The 19,881-nt window shown below is 37.3% G+C and overlaps 1 protein-coding gene across 1 annotated transcript in view; it reads left to right on the top strand.

Moving 5' to 3' along the window:
- SV2C (synaptic vesicle glycoprotein 2C) overlaps nt 1-17,534 on the top strand; it is a 117,600-nt gene extending 100,066 nt beyond the window's left edge. Inside the window, exons 8-13 of the mRNA XM_074570207.1 lie at nt 400-488; nt 860-1,024; nt 3,779-3,912; nt 5,178-5,381; nt 6,264-6,423; nt 16,331-17,534. Of these exons, the coding sequence (XP_074426308.1) occupies nt 400-488; nt 860-1,024; nt 3,779-3,912; nt 5,178-5,381; nt 6,264-6,423; nt 16,331-16,514 (936 nt within the window). The 3' untranslated portion in view covers nt 16,515-17,534. The remainder of the gene's footprint in view (nt 1-399; nt 489-859; nt 1,025-3,778; nt 3,913-5,177; nt 5,382-6,263; nt 6,424-16,330) is intronic.
- The last annotated feature ends 2,347 nt before the right edge of the window (nt 17,535-19,881 follow it).

Genomic DNA, 19,881 nt, shown 5'->3' with positions numbered 1-19,881 from the left:
GACACTGGAACAGGTTGCCCAGGGAAGCTGTGGTTGCCCCATCCCTGGAAGTGTTCAAGACCAGGCTGGATGAGGCTTTGAGTGACCTGGTCTAGAGGAAGATGTACCTGCTCATCACAGAGGGATTTTACTAGGTGATCTTTAAAGGTCCTTTCCAATCCAAATCATTCTATGATTCTATGAAAAGAAGACAAAAAGTCACAGAACACACACAACCTGGCAATAGCTGGAGATTAACATACTTATATGAGAAGTACAGCAATGATCAGTATCAAACAGTTGATCTGCTCTCTCTGATGCCCTGAAGAAGCAAGCTAATCAGAATCAAAAATTTTCTATAATTTAACAAAATTATTCGAAACACAATTTAAAATAAATGTTTTTCCTAATGATTTACAGATTTGGCTGACATTTATGAGATGCTTCAACTACCCGGTGAAGGATAACACTATCAAACTTACAGCTGTATGGTTCACCCTGTCTTTTGGGTAAGAATGGTTGAGATCTTAAAACGATTTTTGCTAGGCTTGACAGACAGAAGAATCATCTGCATGAAAATTTCTGTCACTATAATTATCCTTTTTATTTGGAAAGGTTTTATTCAATATCTTTCCACAAAATGTTACATTTATCAGTTAGTCTGTTCTTGGTTGCAAGCCTGAATCATCAAGAATATCTGCTTCTGAAAACTGGCATCTTCTGGTGTCAGCATCTTTCAATATTTTTATTTTATGGAGGATTTTGTTATGACGGAGCAACTGCTCCATCACATAACCAGCCGAGGGAGCTGCTCATCCTCACCTCGCACAGATTTCCGAACAAGTGAGATTGGCAACTGAGCTGTTTCTGTTTTTCACAGCTATTATGGCTTATCTGTCTGGTTTCCCGATGTCATTAAACATCTGCAGTCAGACGAGTATGCATCCCGAGTGAAACATTTCCGCAATGAGGAGGTTTCCCATTTCGTCTTCAACTTCACGCTGGAAAATCAGATTCACAGCAATGGAGAATACATCAATGACAGGTTTAGAGATTTCCTAGTATCCCAACTCCGCTGAAATAAACAAATACGTGTTTTAAAGCATGTCCTAATAATCTAATGTTTTTCTCCATTGGCTAATGATAAATGCATTTGTTTCTTTTTAATGGGAATTTATTTCTGTTCCTCAGTTCTTATAACTCGTGTAGCATGAGGAGAAGTGGACCTGTACATACCCTGGTGGTTCCTTTGTGAGGATCCCTCATGCAAACCCAGCTTCCTTGTCATCCTGAAAATCAGACCAAAAAGCCTAAGTTAACGATACTTCCTTTCACAGTGGGATTCAAAGGTTTTCAGACCCAACATATGCCACATATTGTAGGGGGCTGGGGAAGGACATACTTTCATCTCCGTTGCCGTTTTTATTCCTATCGATGAAAGGTGCTCCTGTGAAAATGCTGAACACTGAGAGTTTAGGATCTTATCACAGAAAAATAAAAGCTAAACGTTACTCTAAGTCAATAAAAAGTATGAACAGCTCTGAAATGTGAAACAACACGTTGGCAATGCCTTTTGTGTTTTTTAACTGAATCCAAATATATTAAGGCTCTATCTGGACTTTACAGATAACTAGATAACTTAGTGGAAAATTAAACACAGCTGGTTTAGGTATCTGCTTTCTCTTAAGAAATATATAGAACAACCATGTGAATGGTCTCCTGGAAGTCATGGTGCTAAGTAATTAATATTTCCATAGGAAAATCTGTATCTAAGTGAATAAAAGTAATGATTTTTGTAATATGGGGCTTTTAAAATTATTTTTATAAGAACTTGAGTTTTGACACAGTTAAATGTTTATGCATTGCAGACAAAAATAGCAGTTATCTCATTTTTAAACTAGCCATAGCTAGTTTAAAGAACTATTTACTGTCAGTAACTGACAGCACTCTGTCAATCAAGATCTTACCAATTTGAACTGAAAATTCTTGTAAAACACAAAATCTAACATTAATCTACACTAAAACACTAATTTACTCTTTCAGATGTGCAAATTTAATAGGCCTCTGGGAGTTACTTGAGATTCACAAAACATTTTCTCCGGAAGTATGAACTCGTTTGATATTCTTCCTTCACAAATGTTTCAATGCTCCGCTTACCCTCAATCTCAGTGTTTCCTTCATATTCTGTTTTAACTAGAAGATCCATAAATGCTTGACCTTTTACATAATTACATTTCTGTTGGGTTTTAATTCAAATCATTGCAACACCAATTTTAATATAGTCACAACATGTTTCCTGTCCAAAGATAAAAAGTGCATCAGAAGAATGTATGACATGTAGTCTGTCATTTCTGTTCCAACTGACTAATCTAATTGCTAAATTTTCTTTGTTCTCCTCTGGAATTAGGCTACATTTTAAAATGGAAAGTGCTATATGAAAAATGATAATGAGTTGACACTGAATGCCAGCCTGATTTTAATCAGTCTGTCACAAATGAGAAATGATATAGTAACTAAAACTAATGGGCTGAAAACACCATTCTTCTGACCAATACACAAACAGAATTAATTAGCTAGTAAGTCTTATCCTGTGATAAAAACAATTAGCTTTTGCTTTCCTTTCTCATAAAGATCTGATTCCAACAACTTTATTGGCATGAGAGTTTAATTTCTACAATTTCGTAGGCAGAGTATTTTGTGTGTTCCTATTCCTGCTATCAGGCTTGTAATAAGAGAAATACTTAGCTAGTCACACCAGGTTTAATTAGAGCAGAGCCAGATCTGTGTTCAGAAGGCTTTGCCATTTTAACAGTTCTTACTGCCATATAATAATTAAAGCACTGCTTTTCAAACTGTTACCAGTTCGGGTGAAGTCTGCCAACAAAACTGCCCTTTTTTAGTTGTAGCTTTTTACTCGTGTTCATGGGAAATAAAAGACATCATAAAAATAATGATATATTCGTACATCTGTCATTTTTTTGTTAGCATAATGATGTTGTTTGGTAGAATTATACTAAAAAAAGTTTACAACATTGTTTTAGTCTGGTAACATTGAGGTAGAAGGTTAGTGCTAGTAATACACTTTGTTATTGACTTTGTCTGTGAATGACTTGATTGACAGTCATGATCAAAGACCTGGCAGTTAAAAAAGAGAGTCAGTACAAAGAAGAATGGTCAGAAATAAGAAAAGCTACTGGCAAGTTGTTTATACCTGTTTTATGTGTGCAGTAGTTGCAATTGCATCCACAGACACCGGAGTAACAAACATATACTTCCAGTTAGATATCTAGCTGTATAACTAGCAGTGTAATTGTTGTGTTCATGTTAAACCACTTTGCAAAACTATTTTTAACACTTGGACGGGTATGTTTTGCATTTGAGCCCGACATGGTGCCCAGTGTGTTCCTCTAGAGAAATGAAGGTTCTTAAAAAACTATTTCTTTCCAGCTTGTTGTTACTAGCAGGTGTTTGTTTGTTTTAAGATACTGAGTTTCTGGAGCATAATGTCCCATTTTCCAACAATATTGTCAAATTAGAAGTAATAGTGATTTTACAAGACTATTGAAACCCTATTACAAGTTGTGGCTGGTAGCTATGTGAAGCTTTGTCTTATTAATCCTTTTTCTGAATGATAGTATTCTAGAATCAACTAATCATTATTTACATCTCCAGAATGCCTTCAAGGAATCATTATTACTGGAGTTGAGATTTTTTTAGACCTGTATAGCTGCATCAGCTTGACCTGTTGCTCTTTCTAGCCTATGAAGGCAGACTGACAAAAATTATTTATATCGTGCAGGTTTATTATGATGAAGTTTAAATCAGTAACCTTCGAAGATTCACTTTTTAAGAACTGTGTGTTTGAAGACATTACTTCACTGAACACATACTTCAGGAACTGTACTTTCGTGAATACCACCTTCTACAACACAGGTATTGCAAGAAAAAGCCCTGAACATCCATTATTCAGATGCGTGTTCTCATCTTCTATTTATAATTTCTGGATTTCTAATAAGACATACAAGAAGTCCTCTTGTCGGGAATAAGAAGCTATAAAAAGCAACAGGCCTCCATAATGTTATAATATAAAAGTCAAAGGATCACACCCACACTAGAGATATAACAGGCCTAATATTGTCTCAGATAATAATCTATTTTATTTTAATAATCTCTAAAGAGATTTGGTCTGGAGAGGAGACAATATATTTACTGTTTTACTGGTAGCTTTAGTGTATTTTTATTTAGTCTAAATGGGACTGGTGAAATACGTTGTTCATTGTGCTTGCTGTGGCATGGAAATCTGAGTTCAGGATTCAAACTACCTAATCTATAATCATTCCCACTCTCCTACGTATTGTAACAAAAATAGGAATGCATATTTTCATATGTTTAAAAAGAGGTCTCTTTTTTTTTTTCCAGTTTAATAAAACATAACTGAAAGTAGAACATGGCCAACTAAGCTTGTCGGAAAGATGGGGCACTTCCTACCACTTTCCTGTAACTCCAGCAGTCATAATACTAACAGAGTTAGGTTTCAGAGCAAGCAACGCCCAGCTTTCTTTGTGTGGAAGGAAGGTACTCTTGATTCAGGGTTATAAGGCTGACAGGAGGAACAGAAAGAAAGAGTAAGTATAGGGAGAGATCTCTTTAATGGTATTGGAAGAAGAATGCTCTGAACAGGTTGCGTGTAGCAACTTATCCACGTTCAAGCTGAAGATCACAAGACCTTGTCAGAAATGAAAATTAGTTTAATATGAATTCTGTAGGAATTTTTCACTCTAAAGGAAGTCAAACCAAACTGAGCATGATTGCCAGTCTCATCTGAAAATCTGTCTGGTATGCAAATAGAACATCTGATACCAAGCAAGACCTAGTGATAGAAACTTGCAGATACCCAGTGCTTTTTATGCAAGGCCAGATGGTGCTGAAAGGCCTTAACCAAATACAGCCCAATCAGAGCTGATATACAGTAATATAACTTGCCTAATTCCAGGCCTTAGTCGCTCTTTTTCATGAGCTTTGCATATTTTTCTATTAAGATAAAAAGGTATCAAAATTAACAGCAATAACTAGTCCCATTTTACAAAGCAGTGAAAGCTCCAAGTTATTAAAGTTGCCTAAACTTGGAATGTTTTTAATCAAAAGCTGCACATGGAATCGGCTGTTAGCTGAAATGTTTCTTTTTCTTCTTTCCACAGATCTCGAGCAATATAAATTTGTTGACAGTGAATTGATAAATTGCACATTTTTCCACATCAGGACAGGATGCCAGATTTCTTTCGATGATGACTACAGTGCCTACTGGATTTACTTTGTTAATTTCCTGGGAACTTTGGCAGTGTTGCCAGGGAATATTGTGTCTGCTCTTCTGATGGATAGAATTGGACGGTTAACAATGCTAGGTAGGGTCTTCACTTTGAAAGTGGACCAATACAAAAACCTAAAGCTCTGCTGATAAAGTAGCATGTTCACTTTTTAAAGAATTTGGTTCAGAGAGATCAAAACATGCCTTCTGCAGATACTTCTTTTATGCGGCATCATAACTGTTGTTTTAAAAAGCCCCCGATTTAGAAACTCTGAGAACAAAGGGTTCTGTAACCAGTTCGTCATTGCTCTTCCATTCTGATATTACAAGACGCTTATTTAGGCATTTGGGATGAGATTTTGGAGGGTGATGACCATTGGCTTGTCTTTGCTTCAGCCGAAAGGAAAGCGAGGTGTCCTCAGCTAGTGGAGCAGCTCCTCAGAAGAGTCAGCAGTCCTTTGCCTGTTACCTGTTTTGCAAAGTAGCATAGTTGAAAGAGATCTCCTGTGGCTTACCTGCAATGACAAATCTGTTTTCAGTTTACTTATATAACTGTGTGGTGGTTCATTGTACTAATTTTCTAGGAGAATATATCTGTATAAATGTAATTCCCACTTGGTGTTTTTATTGCAACAATATATGAATGAGTGTCATGTAGGTGCAGAAGAAGATGAACAAGGAAGAATGTGGTTGGTTTTCCCCAGGCAGCTTGCTTTGGGAGTTCAGAGGGGGTTCCAGCTTAATACTTTATGATATATCCTAATATTTGAGGAGTTATGGGGTTTTTTTCTATGAGACCCTTAAAATGTTTGTCTGCCTGATTGGTCTTACCGGCAGAGGAGGTCTCTAGTTTTTAACGCAAATATATGGGTCGATTATTTAGTTACACTGTGTGTATAGAAACATTAGACAGAACAAAGAAAGGTCATTCTTTAAATACAGCTCCACTTCATGTTCATTTCACCCATCTCGTACTTAGGTGGTTCCATGGTTCTCTCTGGTATCAGCTGTTTTTTCCTGTGGTTTGGGACCAGCGAATCTATGATGATAGGTATGCTGTGCCTCTACAACGGCCTCACCATCTCGGCATGGAACTCTCTAGACGTTATTACTGTGGAGCTGTACCCTACAGACAGAAGGTATGTGCAGAGACACCTCCCCTAACCTCACTGACACTATCTCTGTATACCAGCAGAAATGGTAAATAGAAAAGGTTACGTATGCGCTTCACAGAGGTAGGGATGTTTTGAGTGGGCTGAATGAATAGTTAGTCTTGTGAATAGTGAGGGGACAAAAGAGATTTTTTTGAGCTGTTTGGTATGCATTTTGCATCAAATATCACCTAGTCAGGACAATACCATAAATGTGGTTTCATATGAAAAAAGAAGGTCTGACTGCTACTCTCATTTAAAACACAGCTAATGAGTAATATTTTTGAAAACGGTAATGGACTATTTCAGGTTTCCCCTAGTGCAACTGGCTATGAAGGCCGTAGTTGGTCCAAAACAGCAATATAGCTGCATTTGTCTTTTGGCTGTGAAATGGTGGGGACGATATTAAAAATCACTGTCTGGAGCTGGACATCATCTTCTGGGAGAGATTGTGGGCTTGAACCATGCTGAGCTCTTAATCAGTCTGCTACAAATTTGTATGCGGGGTCACTAGGAGTGTACATGCTCAACATTCAGTGAATACAAAAATGGCTCGGGCACTGCATCTGACTCTTCAGGGCTCTTGCAAGAAAGCTCAGGACAATTCTTCATGTCCTGCAAGCATTTCTGCTAGATGACACAGGGTGGGTTTTTTTTCCTATACCAGGTACTTTTTAATGCTGATTTTATGTCACTTAATGCACAGAAAGAACAGTTGAGTCATATGTTGTTGTATGTTGAGTGTAAAAATGTAAAAGCCCCATTTTCTTGAATAGATTGGGATATTTCTTCCCCCTCTCCTCCTTAAACAAATTTTATCTAAAATTGCCCAGATTCCTGCCAAGGGACAGTGTGTTCTTTCTTCTGTCACAGTGCTTTTCCTTATGTCATTCACTAGAAGTTTCAAATATGCTGAAATACATTTCCAATTTATAAATGTATGATGCCTTGCTGGCAAGTTGAAGTTTTTGGGCAGAGATGCAATTGGCTTTAGTATTGTCCATCAGGAGAGGAAGACTGTAGGCTGGCTTCTCTGTTTTCTTTTCATTGGCATTTTAAAAATATATGCTTCTTCACACAAGAAATTGATGTCCGTTGCTGTGGTTGTATTGAATAACCATACTAGGCCACTTATGAATCCAAAGCACTAAGCTTTAATATTAAAGCACTACTGTTTTTATTACACCTCAGGAAATTGCTCTTCTGGCAAGAATTATTCCATCATCCAAAATATCCTTTAGAAATAGCTATGTTTTTGACATTCCTGAATGTAGCAGCCACAAATATTTTCTTAAAATGAAGTAAAGAAAAATAATTGGAAAAGCCATTGATGTTAATGGAAGCAAAAATAATCATCATTATTAGGAATGATAAAAAGAATGTAACTGATGCCTACTCTAGGGCATCTGTAGTTGTAGCTAATAGTTGTTTTTAATAGTTTCTGATAACTTTGGGATTCTAGCAAATTCTTCCCCATTTTTCTTTTCTAAAAATCTTATGTGTGCAATAATAGCTGTCTGGAACTCCACCTCAGAAATTTACTTGCAGCTGAGTTGTTGGGGATCTTTGCAACAACTCACACAGAAAACTTGTCACTTTGTATTATTGATATTAAAAGCCTACCAGGAAAGACACCGCTGATGTATACTGTAGATGACTTTTTTTTTTAAAAGTTTCAAAAGTGGTGGAACCATCACTGCCAGTTTTTGCCATCTGGGTTATAAGGAAACAAGAAATTCTAGAAGTTACTTCCTATGCATGTTTTTTTAGACTGGAGCAAAGCTTCTTCGTGTTTCACAGAACTATTTGAAAATTAATACCACTGGGGACTCAAATAACTTGATTCCCAGAATTTTTCTCTGATTTTTTTTTTTTTAAATCCAGACCAGCTACAGTTCAACAGCCACCATTGCCCACCACCGCTGGTCCTGTCTTTCCTTCTAAGACTCCTCCGTTATCCATGGCCAGGCATGACTTGCCTGGAATTTCTAGCATCTGCAAGTAGCTGTATGGCTGAACAGCCTTTCCAAGCATATATGGTACACGAAGCTGCCTGATCTGTTGTTGCATATGAGGTCCTTCATACATGAGATGATGCCCTCTTTCACTTCAAAGCTGCATCCAGAGTGAATCTGGTCCTCAAACTGGCTTCCAGTTTCCCCTCAAAAGGCAATCCAGGCACAACAACTTTGCTCACTCTGTCACTGTTTTACTGTTCCAGCACGTACTGTTTTCTTTCTCCCGATCAGTGAAATGACCACAAACCAGCAGCAAAGCACAGCTCCGGGTTGGGCTGAAAGAAAAGCGTGTGGAAGGAGGCCAGTTCACACTACCATGCACAAGAGACCAGGATGGGCAGCCCCTCCTTTTCCTCCTCCACAACTCTTCTTGGAGACCAGCCAGTTGCCAAACTGCTGGGGCTTTGCCGGTGTCGTGCAGTGTAATACAAAAGGTGTTTCATAAATCGTACTCCAGGTTATGTAGGGATCATACTGGCTTTTTGCCAGAGAGGGGCGTGGTGACTAATTTGGAAATGTGTGATGTGTATGATACACAGCACACATTTCAGTTTCCTTATCATCAGCTGCCCACAGGGCAGAGTTTAGGTTGCTTCAAAATCTTAACAGATTTGGCTTCTGTATGCATTCACATTCATCTACCTATTTACATTTTAATTTACTAATGCCTGAATTTGAGGTAATTAAGTAGTTTGCCCTATATTTTTGACGAGTACTTTCAAATTTTATGACATTTTAGCATAGATTTTGCTTGAATGTTCTTTATAAAATCTCAGTTGATTTGCACAACTGCTAAAATAAGAGATATTGGAGACTGTATAGGTTTCAAATGGTTCTCTGTTGGAGGGCAAAGTTGTGTTAAAGGGTGAAGATGTGTTACTAATTCTAGTCAAAGGTTTCTGTCTTCCAGATGATACACATGGTGGTAATGAATAATCATTTGATAATATTTTTTTTTAACTTTTCAGTACACAGATTTTAAAGGACAGTCATGATCACTAGCTATAAACTAGATGATTTCCAATAAGCAAGTAAATTAACCCAGCTCCACAATGTAAAGAACTTGTATTAACTCATATTTTGTGTCACCTTTTGTTTTGTCTTTTGCCTTATCTTTTTAATGGCCTGTGCTGTTCTGTACTAGTCAGCAGGTTCTGAAAGGTCTTTGGTTGGTCGTGACCCTCTTAAAGGCCAAACCAAACTATTCCATAGCCCTGGAAGCTCTGCTCCAAAGGAGAGTTATTAAATGTCTTGCAAACATTTTTGGGTGCTCCTAGAATGTTTTCCTACTCTTTCATGAACTTTCCATATTTTCCAAGCACTACTTTGAAAGGAGGTGATGTAGAAATTGAGGCACAGAGGATAAAGAAATTGTTAAAAATTAACTTTAGGTTCTCAATTTGACATGTGTGGTACCAACAGTCCCAGTCACTGCACGTTTTAGAAGAGGGAATGGGCTGAGTGTAACTTCCACTGCAGCTGTAAGTACTCAGCACTTCAGCAATACAATCCTGAAGGTGCTGAGCTGAGCGCCCAGAAAATGTGAAGACCATACTTAATGACTATTTAGTTAGCTTTAAGAGACTTGCTTGCATCGTATACAAAATCTGCAGCAGGGCAGGGATTGTATGCTTTCTCCTGACAGCACTCCTGACACCTTAACCACAAGACTGCTTTATCATCTTGCAGTCACCAGCCTTATTCACAGTGCACCTTCCAACTTCTGCAGAAGATGGGGGAAACCAAGTTTTCTTCACTACCTTTATGTTTTAACCTCAAGCTCTCTTTGTTCTGTGCATTGGCAGAGTGATGCGGAAAAAAAATATTCTGTGATGAGGTAATTATGGCCTGCGTTGTAATGTGTGTGCCCAAGGGTCTTGGAATAACATTGCACAGTTTCCTAGCTCTGCCTGTAATATAAATGTGAATGGAAGAGAATTAAAATTCTCTGAAGAAGTAACATTTAGGATATTTTTATGACTTGAAAATGCATTCTTTACTTGCACATAAATGATACATATCTTCTTATGAACTAACTTGGAAGCATCAGATTTATAAGCCAAGAGTCTTGTCAAGGAGTGGGTACAACAAATAACCCAAACCTAAACAGAAAGTGGAACAGAAATAGGTCATCTCCCACAGAGTAAATCAAGGTCAGATTGCATCAGATAACCAACAATTCATCAGTTTTACTACAGCTGCCAGGCATTTGGGTTTGAATCTTGGCCAGGAATATTTAGAATTCAAGGTGTGCTATAAAATGAAGTCATCCTGTTTTGCCTTTTTTTATTACCTCTGAAATAAGTTCTTAAGGGTTTGGTCATAATTAAGAAGTAAGTCGCCTATCTTCAGTTCATTATATTTATCTCATTTTCTTTTTCTTTAGCCCTGAGAAGCTATCCCCAGAGTAATAAACATTATTCACAGGTTATCTTAAGTCCAACTTCATATTGTTGTGGCTGTCGGAAGAGTTGTTTTCTATTCTTTTGAGTCATAACAGCAGTCATCATCTTAGGGTAGACTTCCTGACAGCTATTTTCTACTGCCATCCTGTGGATGCGGTTCAACTGCATTTTGCTGAAATTTCATGTTAATGTTTTTAAGGCATGACAGGCTGAACCTATGCAATGCCTTGGGCAGTAGTCCAAGGCAGAAAGGCAAATTCCACGGTTTTACTTTCACACTGAATGCTGTAATTGGCCAGGATATGATATGTATCTTGGTACAAATTTTTAAAAAGATCTTGAAATGTTTGGACATTAGAAAATTGTCCATAGCACATTCAGAAACTTGGTTTTAATAGCCTTTGCATATTATCAACACCCACAAAAGTGATATTCAGAGTTTTTTGTAGCTTGCTGGATAGACTCAGCACTAGCTCTGGCAAGAAAGTTATCAAATATCTGTGCTACACATTCAGTAGCACTTCAGTGCAGGAAAATTAAGTTTTTAGGTGCTATCCACTGACTATCAGCAGTGGAAAAGTGGGCCTGAAGTATTTTATGTAGGAATATAGGCACCTGGTCTAAGAAGGAGCATATGTAGCAACCAGGAAACAAGATCTTTTAATCTGAAGGCTTGGATAATCTCTCTATTTTTAACTGTTTGGACTCATGCCATTTTTATGTGGGGCTTGGGTGAAAGGAAGCTAAGCATTTTTCTTTGTCACAGCTTTCCTAGCAACAGAAATAAAATACATTGGGGAAAATTCCTTTTGCCTAATATCCAGCTTTATTTCAGACCTGACACTTTTATAGTCAGTACTAAAATCTGTACCTTTTTTTTTTAAGGCAGTCCCAAATTGATTCACCAGCATTATCTTACTGATGTGCCTGAAGGATTTAATGACATTCTCTACCTGGACAGGGGACTCTTGCTACTGAACTCCCTTGACCAGTAATAAGAATTGCTCATGGAGTCAAAAAAAAAACATTTTTGTGGCAGTACTTTGCCCAGTAACTGATCAACATAATGGAAATTGGTGTATATAGTAATGACCCTATGCCTTTGGATTTTTTCACTTAGTTCATTCATGATGCTGAGATGACACATCACATATCTTTGATCATTTGCAGACCTTCTGTACACTCTAGAACTTTCCTGAAACACTGCAGCAGAGATTATACTAGTGCTGCAAGACAAGATTATGTTTTTGTATGTATGTTAATTGCAGAATATTTATTGCCTGGCTATTTTTACTCCCCTGGATTCAGTAGAGTTAATTATGAAGGCATGAATTAATATAGATTTTAGATTATTTGAGTCACAAATACTGTTCTAAGAAAGATGTTTAAAAACCAACAAGCCTGAATTTGCTCTCTCTAGAGCTCAACAGTTTGCTTAATGACTTTGTTCTGACTATTAGTAAAGAACAAATTCACGTTCAAGCACAATAGTAAAATTGAAGGACATGAAGGCAGAAGTTTGAACAGTGACAATGCTTTTCAGGTATAGGATGCAACAACATTTTACTTAAGCCTGTAAAAATCTTATTGTTCCTGCCAATGATGTGCGTATTTTAGGCAAAAGGACATGCCTGAAAACTGCTTAAGGGTCAAAAGATTGAACTTCTGCTGCGTTGTTCATTTTGTATCATCAGGACAGCCAAGGGCAATAAAAATGGGCTGACTTTGTCTTACTCTTTTTTGTTTATAATTTGATAACATTAATGGGATTAGACTAATAATAACCCTTACAATTGGAAAAATTGAATAAGTCCATTTAGAAAGCAGAACTGTTTTTTCAGTGCCAACAAATTACATTAATTTTGCTCAGATATAAGAGATATTGTATTACAAAATTACTTTAAGCCTTAATAACGTAATCTTGGGTATATAATTCATAAGAGATCTAAATCACAGTGGCAGCCATGAATGTACTATCTGTAGAGCCCAGCATATGAAAAAAAAAATGGTCCAAATTGCTCAGAAAATTATATTCAGAACCCTGTTATAACTAGTTGATATAAGCAAATTGCATCTGTGAAACAGCTTACCTTTATAAAACCGCATAAAACGACACTGAATATAAGTAAAGCATCCCCATATGTTTTGTGCTGTTGTCTTTCCAAAGATTTCCTGCCTGTATCTGTCCAAATTTGTGTTAGCTGGATCTATGTATTCTTTGGGGAGTTCTGGTATCTCTCTGAATACACTGAAGCTGTTGATGACTAAATGTCTACTTTTCCTATGTGAACAGGTTTTTTCCTGTTGCTGTTCTTTGAGGGCAAGTTTGGTTTTACATCAGTACCTGGCAGCTGAAGAAATTGTATTTACATGTGCAGATACTGATCACAACCAGTCACCACATAATTTTAGAAATGCCTTCTGTCCATAAATGAGGCCAAAATTAGAACAGTTCTGACTCCTTTCCTCTCCTTCTTCCCCTGACTTCTTCAAAATAGCTGCGGCCTGTTATTATCCTATCACATAAGCTGTGTTTTCCAGGTTGGCTGTGCTGTCTCTAACCTCTTCCTACCTGCTTGTGATAAAGTCTCTTTTACCACAGCCTTTCCTCTTCATGCTCCTCCTTACTATCCGCACTCTCATTCACCCTAGAAGATGCATCAGTCTGGAGCTCCTTCCCTCAGGATCTTCTCCCCATTCTGGTCAGCTTCCTCCAGATATTCTTCTGATGCTCCCCTTTATCTGCCCTTGTAGTACAGATGTTTCTGTGGTAGAGATTTGATCTTCTTCTCATAGACTTTGAAAGATGCAGGGTGGCTGTTTGCTGCTTCCTTCAGTACACCACCCACTCCTTCTTTGGACTCATTCCTCCAAAAGCCTTCCTTAAAAGGGGCAAGTTTTAACTTTCTCATTTCTCTTCTGAGGAAGGCATTTTCAAGGAGCTGCTGCAAACATTTCTCTCTCAGAAAACTTCACAAGCAACACTTGCAAAATTTCCTTATCTGCTCTCAGCATTGTGCTCTCAGGCCACCCTAATTCGTCTGCACTGTCGGACAGCAGAGCCCATCACTTTGTAGATGATTATTTCCAGGGTGTGCATGTTTAGCTTTTCTTGCCAATAAGTATTATGTAAAAGTACTGCAGGTTTAATCAAGTTTACAAAAAAAACCAAAAAAACCCCACCCCAAGTAAGGACTTTGAACATAGAGAAGGCATATCTGAGTCTTCTACTTTTTTTTTCGCAGTGTTTCTAGTAAGTTTTTGCTCTCCCATCAGAATGACCTGTCCCTCCTTCCTTAGGTATTGCTGATACTTATTGTCATGCAATAGCTGGATGGGTGCCACATTTTGCACAAAGAGGAACTGTGGTTACTTCAGGCAAAATAATTACTTTGCTAAATCCCAGGTATTTTAAAGAGTCTGAAACACTGCTGTCAATTGCAGGAGACATATGGCCAAATAAAAAATTTATTATGATTATAAACACCCACCAAAAGAGACTAAGTTGTGTCTTCTGGGGTCAGAAAAGGCATGTGTTACACAGAGCTAACACTGGAAAAGGAAGTTCCAGTGTTCCAACTCTTCTGATTTTACTTCCATAATGTTTTAGGCAAAGAGGTTTGACTTTGGTCTGCAACCACAGACAAACAAATATTTAACAGAAAAAAAAAATCTTTTTGAAAGTATATTAACTAGTCTGTTCCATGTCTTAATTCTGTTCTGCAAACATCCTTTTAACTGATTTTAGAATTTGACAGCCAAAGTACCATTACTTCAAGTTAGCACATTTCTGAATCTTGTTCGGATTCTGGAGTTGACTCTGTCGGTTAACTAGAGTTCTGCTTCTTAGAGCAAACTAGACTGATTTAGAAATATACTGGAAGAATCTAGACCTACCTTCAGCACTCTGCTGGTGCAGGTCCTCAAATATACCAGGACTAGTATAATTCTGAAGTGCAGCATGTCAGATAGTCAGGGCATGGAAAGTAATGAAACCCCCTATGTCCTGGCCAACTATACTAGACAGGAGCTTTTACATCTCCCCCAGTATAAGACTTGGATGTAGGAAACCAAAGGGCTGGGCAGACCAACACTATTGAGATCCAGTGGCCAGATTTGCAGAAGAGCAGAAGAGATGAACTAGTGACACTCCGGGCTGTGGCCATGTCCATCATTGCTTGAGGGAGAGGATCTCTTCTCCCTTGATACCATGATTTGCTGTTATCAAAATAAAAAAATAGTTCTGTGAAGAACATTGAGAATTTATATCCTTGCTCTCAGTGGGGATCAAATCTGTTTACTTTAAGTTGGTTCGCTGGGCTGCTCTTTAGGAGCTCCAGTGGAAGTTTCTCAAAATCACTTCCCTAGGAATTCAGGCTGTATCTGAGCACAAGTCTTCTTCCTTTCCTTCACATACAGCTCTGTACAATAACTAGGGCTCTTATTAGTCACTCAGACCATTAGAATTTCTGTTAATCCCTGCTCTTTAGACTGGAGGCTTTTTCCTTCCAATGGCAGTATTTCACATTAACAAGAAAGAAACATTTTGTTCTGAAAAGAAGTTTCTATCCTCCTGATTCTTCTTATTTTATTCCAGTGAGCACAGCGTGAGCTGAGAACAGTCCTTCTCTCTTTCACTTCTAAGAGATCTGAGAAATGTTAGAAATTCTACCGTTTTACAGATATTTTTGTTAAGACACTTTTGGAAGGACAAGGTTATCCCTGCAACTATGAATCATACAGTCATGTCAAAACACAATTTATTAAAATGGTCACAGTTTGCATAGTACATCTGTACATGGGTTACCGGGCATCTAAAATATTTAATCTAGACTACTAAAATGACAGCACTGCATTGCAAAAGACCCTCTGAGGTGCCCGAGTCATACTTTCTATTGGCAATTATTTCCTTTCCCTTTTTTCCAAAGTTTCTCAGATATCTTTTCTGCACCAAGCAGGGATTTTTTAATGCCCTATTCTCTTTAGCTCTAAGAGACGAACATTCATTATTATTGGAGGTCTCATTTGCCTTTTGAGAAAGCACTGATTGAACAGGTGTACCACCTGCAAGAAATCCATTTCTATTCAGTACCCCAAGATGATTATCCTTTGATTCTGGTGACTTCTTTCTCAAATTACCAAGTAGCTCTCAAAAGTTTTCCCACCTCCCACCTCCCAGTCCAGCATTTTAAGTGTTACTGAATTTCCACTTGCAATTCCTTTATTTCTCTACAGAGGTGTAAAGTTACGTATTTAGTCATTCATTTCACATTTTGGTCCCTGAGGCAGCAGAATGAATTTGCCTCAATAAAGTGGTGTAGCAGCTGACTTTGATTTTGTAGCACAGAATCCTTGTTGGCATAAACTCTGCTTAAGATATTGGGGTTATTCTGATTTATTCCCACCAAGGATTTGTCTCAAAGACTTTACTCTTTCACCCGTTTTTTAACTTACTTCTGTTTTCTCTTCTAGGGCAACAGGCTTCGGCTTTTTGAATGCACTATGCAAAGCAGCAGCTGTACTTGGAAACTTAATATTCGGTTCCCTTGTTGGTATCACCAAAGCAATCCCTATCCTCCTTGCTTCTACTGTTCTAGTATGTGGAGGTCTGGTAGGACTTCGGCTTCCTGACACAAGAACCCAGGTGTTGATGTAACTGGAAAAAGCCATTTACTATGTATTTCCTTTTTCGTACAAATGTCAACTCTCCTGACTGATGGTGCAAAGGCTTCAGATTCTCAACGCTTTATTAGAGTGTTCAGATGTCAGACATCAAACTCAAAAGATGCTTTGGAGTGGCAGAGATTTAGAAATCTCTGTAGGAAAGTTCTAAATTTCCCTTTTGTTTGCTTGCATACATTGCTATTCGAAACCACTTAACTTCAAACTGCAAAGCTACCTCTTAAAACACTTTCAGTGACATGTCCAGGAAGGTAAAAACCATACTGATAATTAGATATTTAAAATGCAAGAAGTCATATTATTTAAAAATATTGTGAGCTTTTGTAATAGTACAGACATGCAAGTCAATTACTTAGTAGTATTGTTTCAGAGAAAGTTAGTATTACATATATCAATGCATGCAGCATTAATCATGAAACCCTACAGACCGCATCAGTATTGAGAATACTGACCTTCTGCGGCTATGCTTAGGTGGAAAAATCTTGTGGCAATGCCTCTTTCTTGGGAAACCTTTTTTGCATAGATTCAATATCTAAAGTAAAGATTACCAACTACACCCCATATTTGCTGAGGAGAAGGCAACGGCTACCACAAGGAGATGAAAAGCCCTTGTGGATAAGTGGCAAAGAGAATAACAAGCACTTGCACTCTTTGCTGCTGATCCTCCAGAAAAAAAATTGTTTTCTTCTCATTTGTGACATCTGGTATATTTTGCCATTTTAAAACAGTGAATTTGTCACTCTTCCAGGAGTGAATCAATGCAAATATTTATGTTGTTGTAAGTATGAATAAAGGAATATTCAGGCCAGTGAACTATGTGAAAAGTAAGATGCTTTCAAAAAAGTTTCTTTGGTATTTACATTTCTAACACATTTTTCTTTGTCACAGAATAGTTATAAAAATTCGTGGCTGTAGAAGGCCACCTAGTAATTTAGTCTGGTCATAACTTCAATACAAAGTGTAATGTAATTAAAACATCTCAAATGATTTTTTTAAAAAATAATACCAAAACAAAGAAAAGCAATAAAAACAACCTTCATTATTTTCACGGTTTATACACTTCTTTATATAAGCTTTTTCTCAGCTGATATTTAGTAGTTCTACAGATATCTCACCATTTAACACTTTCAAATGTCTCTCTAAAAGGCCGTTAAGAAAGAAGCAATGCCAAGGCTGCAGGGATTGGTAATGTATTAGACGAAGTGCAAGGATAGAGAGTAAATGGTAGTAAATATATTCCTTCTAAGCCATATTCTGTGGACTGTTGTGGATTACAGTAAAGAGTTCCTCACCAGTCCCACTGCTATGAAAAAGGCTATGGGAAGTCTTTAAAATGTTAGCATTAAAAATTAAATAGAAATGTATCCATATAATTAGCAGACAGAAGGGGCAGATCCTTTGTTGAGAGAAACTGGCATTGCTTTCAGTGGAACTAAGACAATTTGTATCAGCTGATGAACTATCTGCAGTTTCAAGTTTCAAAGAACAAATTTGCTGTAAAATGTAAGGGAAAATGTATCGGTATTTTTTCTAATTATGTCTGACAACATTTATTAGGTGGTTGAATCATTGCCAAAGAAATTAGCCTTTCAGATAAAGTCATCGTGTCATGTAGTAGGATAGATTACCTTAGATGACCATCTTAGTCATATTGAGACAGTCAGTAAAAGCCCAAATTCATTACATTTAAAATTCACTGTTTAATTGACTGATTCTAGAAGCTGCATTTTTCAGTTATTAACAAATGCCGGTGCTACACATTGTACCACCAAAATGTTAGCACAAGATGTGGTTTTCTGCTATTAAGAAATGAGAAAAGTGGCTGAATTAAATAAAGCATGAGTATGGAAAACCAGTGGGCATTTTTTTGATGTTGATAATTTAAATGTGATGTGGTAAGAAAAAAAGTTTATGAATCATGTTTATTTTACAATGTAAACAGTCAAGATATTTGAGATCAAATATTTTATATTTAATTTAAGACTTTTAATTTATATTTAAGACTTAAACATGTCTTTTAAATTTATAAACTCTGTTAAAAAAAAGGAGGAAGAATTTTTTTTCACCAAATTCCAGGTTAAGAACAAAATGCTAGCCTTAGTTTTGCATCTGTGGCTTTTGTCCACTAGTCATAGTCTTAATATTATTTCAAGGCTGGTTTTTCCAATGAGAATTATATTTGAGCCCTGTTTCTCTGTGCCATTTATTAATAGCATGTGTCCAACTCCTTGTACTTACTGCAAAAATTTTGAAATCTGAAGCCTCTGTACAGGTTTGGAGTAAACATCAACAGCAATGTTAAAATATTACATTGTCTTGCTATGCACTGTCCACTAAAAACTAGTACATTCTGTCTGTATGTAATTTCGAAAACATCCAGATCCAACGCTTCATGCCACCCGACCAGTGTGGAGGAAATGAGCCACAACAAATAAGGTTCAACTTTTGAGGGCTACGGTTCAAGGCTAACACACTAAAATCTCATTACATGTAAACTTATGCTGATTTCAATGCTGATTCTTATCCTAAATCCTGACTACATCATAAGCATATATTAAGTTTGGATGAAATGGAATAGAGCAACAACAGGAATTAGTAAACATGAACAAAATTCCCAACTACACAGACCTTGTGTGGTCTGGGGTTAGAGTGAAAGTTCTAAGGTAGGAAAAGAAAAAAAGAATAGTGGGTAGGAAAGGGGAGAAAAAGCAAATGGAAGAGATAAACAATGAAAAAAATCCACAAAAACATTTCCAACATATTAACCAAAACATAAAGCTAGAATCTCCCTAGCTGGTGAGCCAGTTGGCTCAACAGTTTTGAACTAGTGCACAAGCCAGCATCAAAGCTGTTTGAACAATAAATTGTTTGGCTTGAGTGCACTAAAGATTTATCTCATAAAGACGAAATAAGCGAATGCAATTTCAAGCTATAAATACTTCGTTAGATAGATGCAATCCACAGGCTGGAACAGATACACTTAACCTATGGGGATCTGGACACAAATGTTACTTAGGTTATAAGCAAAAGTGATTCAGCTGGTCTTTAGCGAATCTGTCTTTTTTTGCACCTTCTAAAGCAATCTCAGGTAATGAATACTGGAAAGTAGGAATTGCACTTCCTTTCTCTGTCTGTTCACTTATATCTCACACAAAGAGTCATTTTGTGGCCTGTTTAGATCCCTGATACACCACAGAGAACCAAACTTGATAACAATTGTGTATCAGAGCTATCAAACACATGTAATCAAAACTGCTTATTTGTCTGTTTTGGTCACTGAACTGACTGACTGCTAATTGGAAACTCCTTTCAGTCTGAATTGAAGTAGGATATAAGGTCTA

The sequence above is a fragment of the Larus michahellis genome, chromosome Z, assembly GCF_964199755.1.
Source record: "Larus michahellis chromosome Z, bLarMic1.1, whole genome shotgun sequence".
NCBI classification, from domain to species: Eukaryota; Metazoa; Chordata; class Aves; order Charadriiformes; family Laridae; genus Larus; species Larus michahellis.
This window is presented reverse-complemented; position numbering and strand designations above follow the sequence as displayed.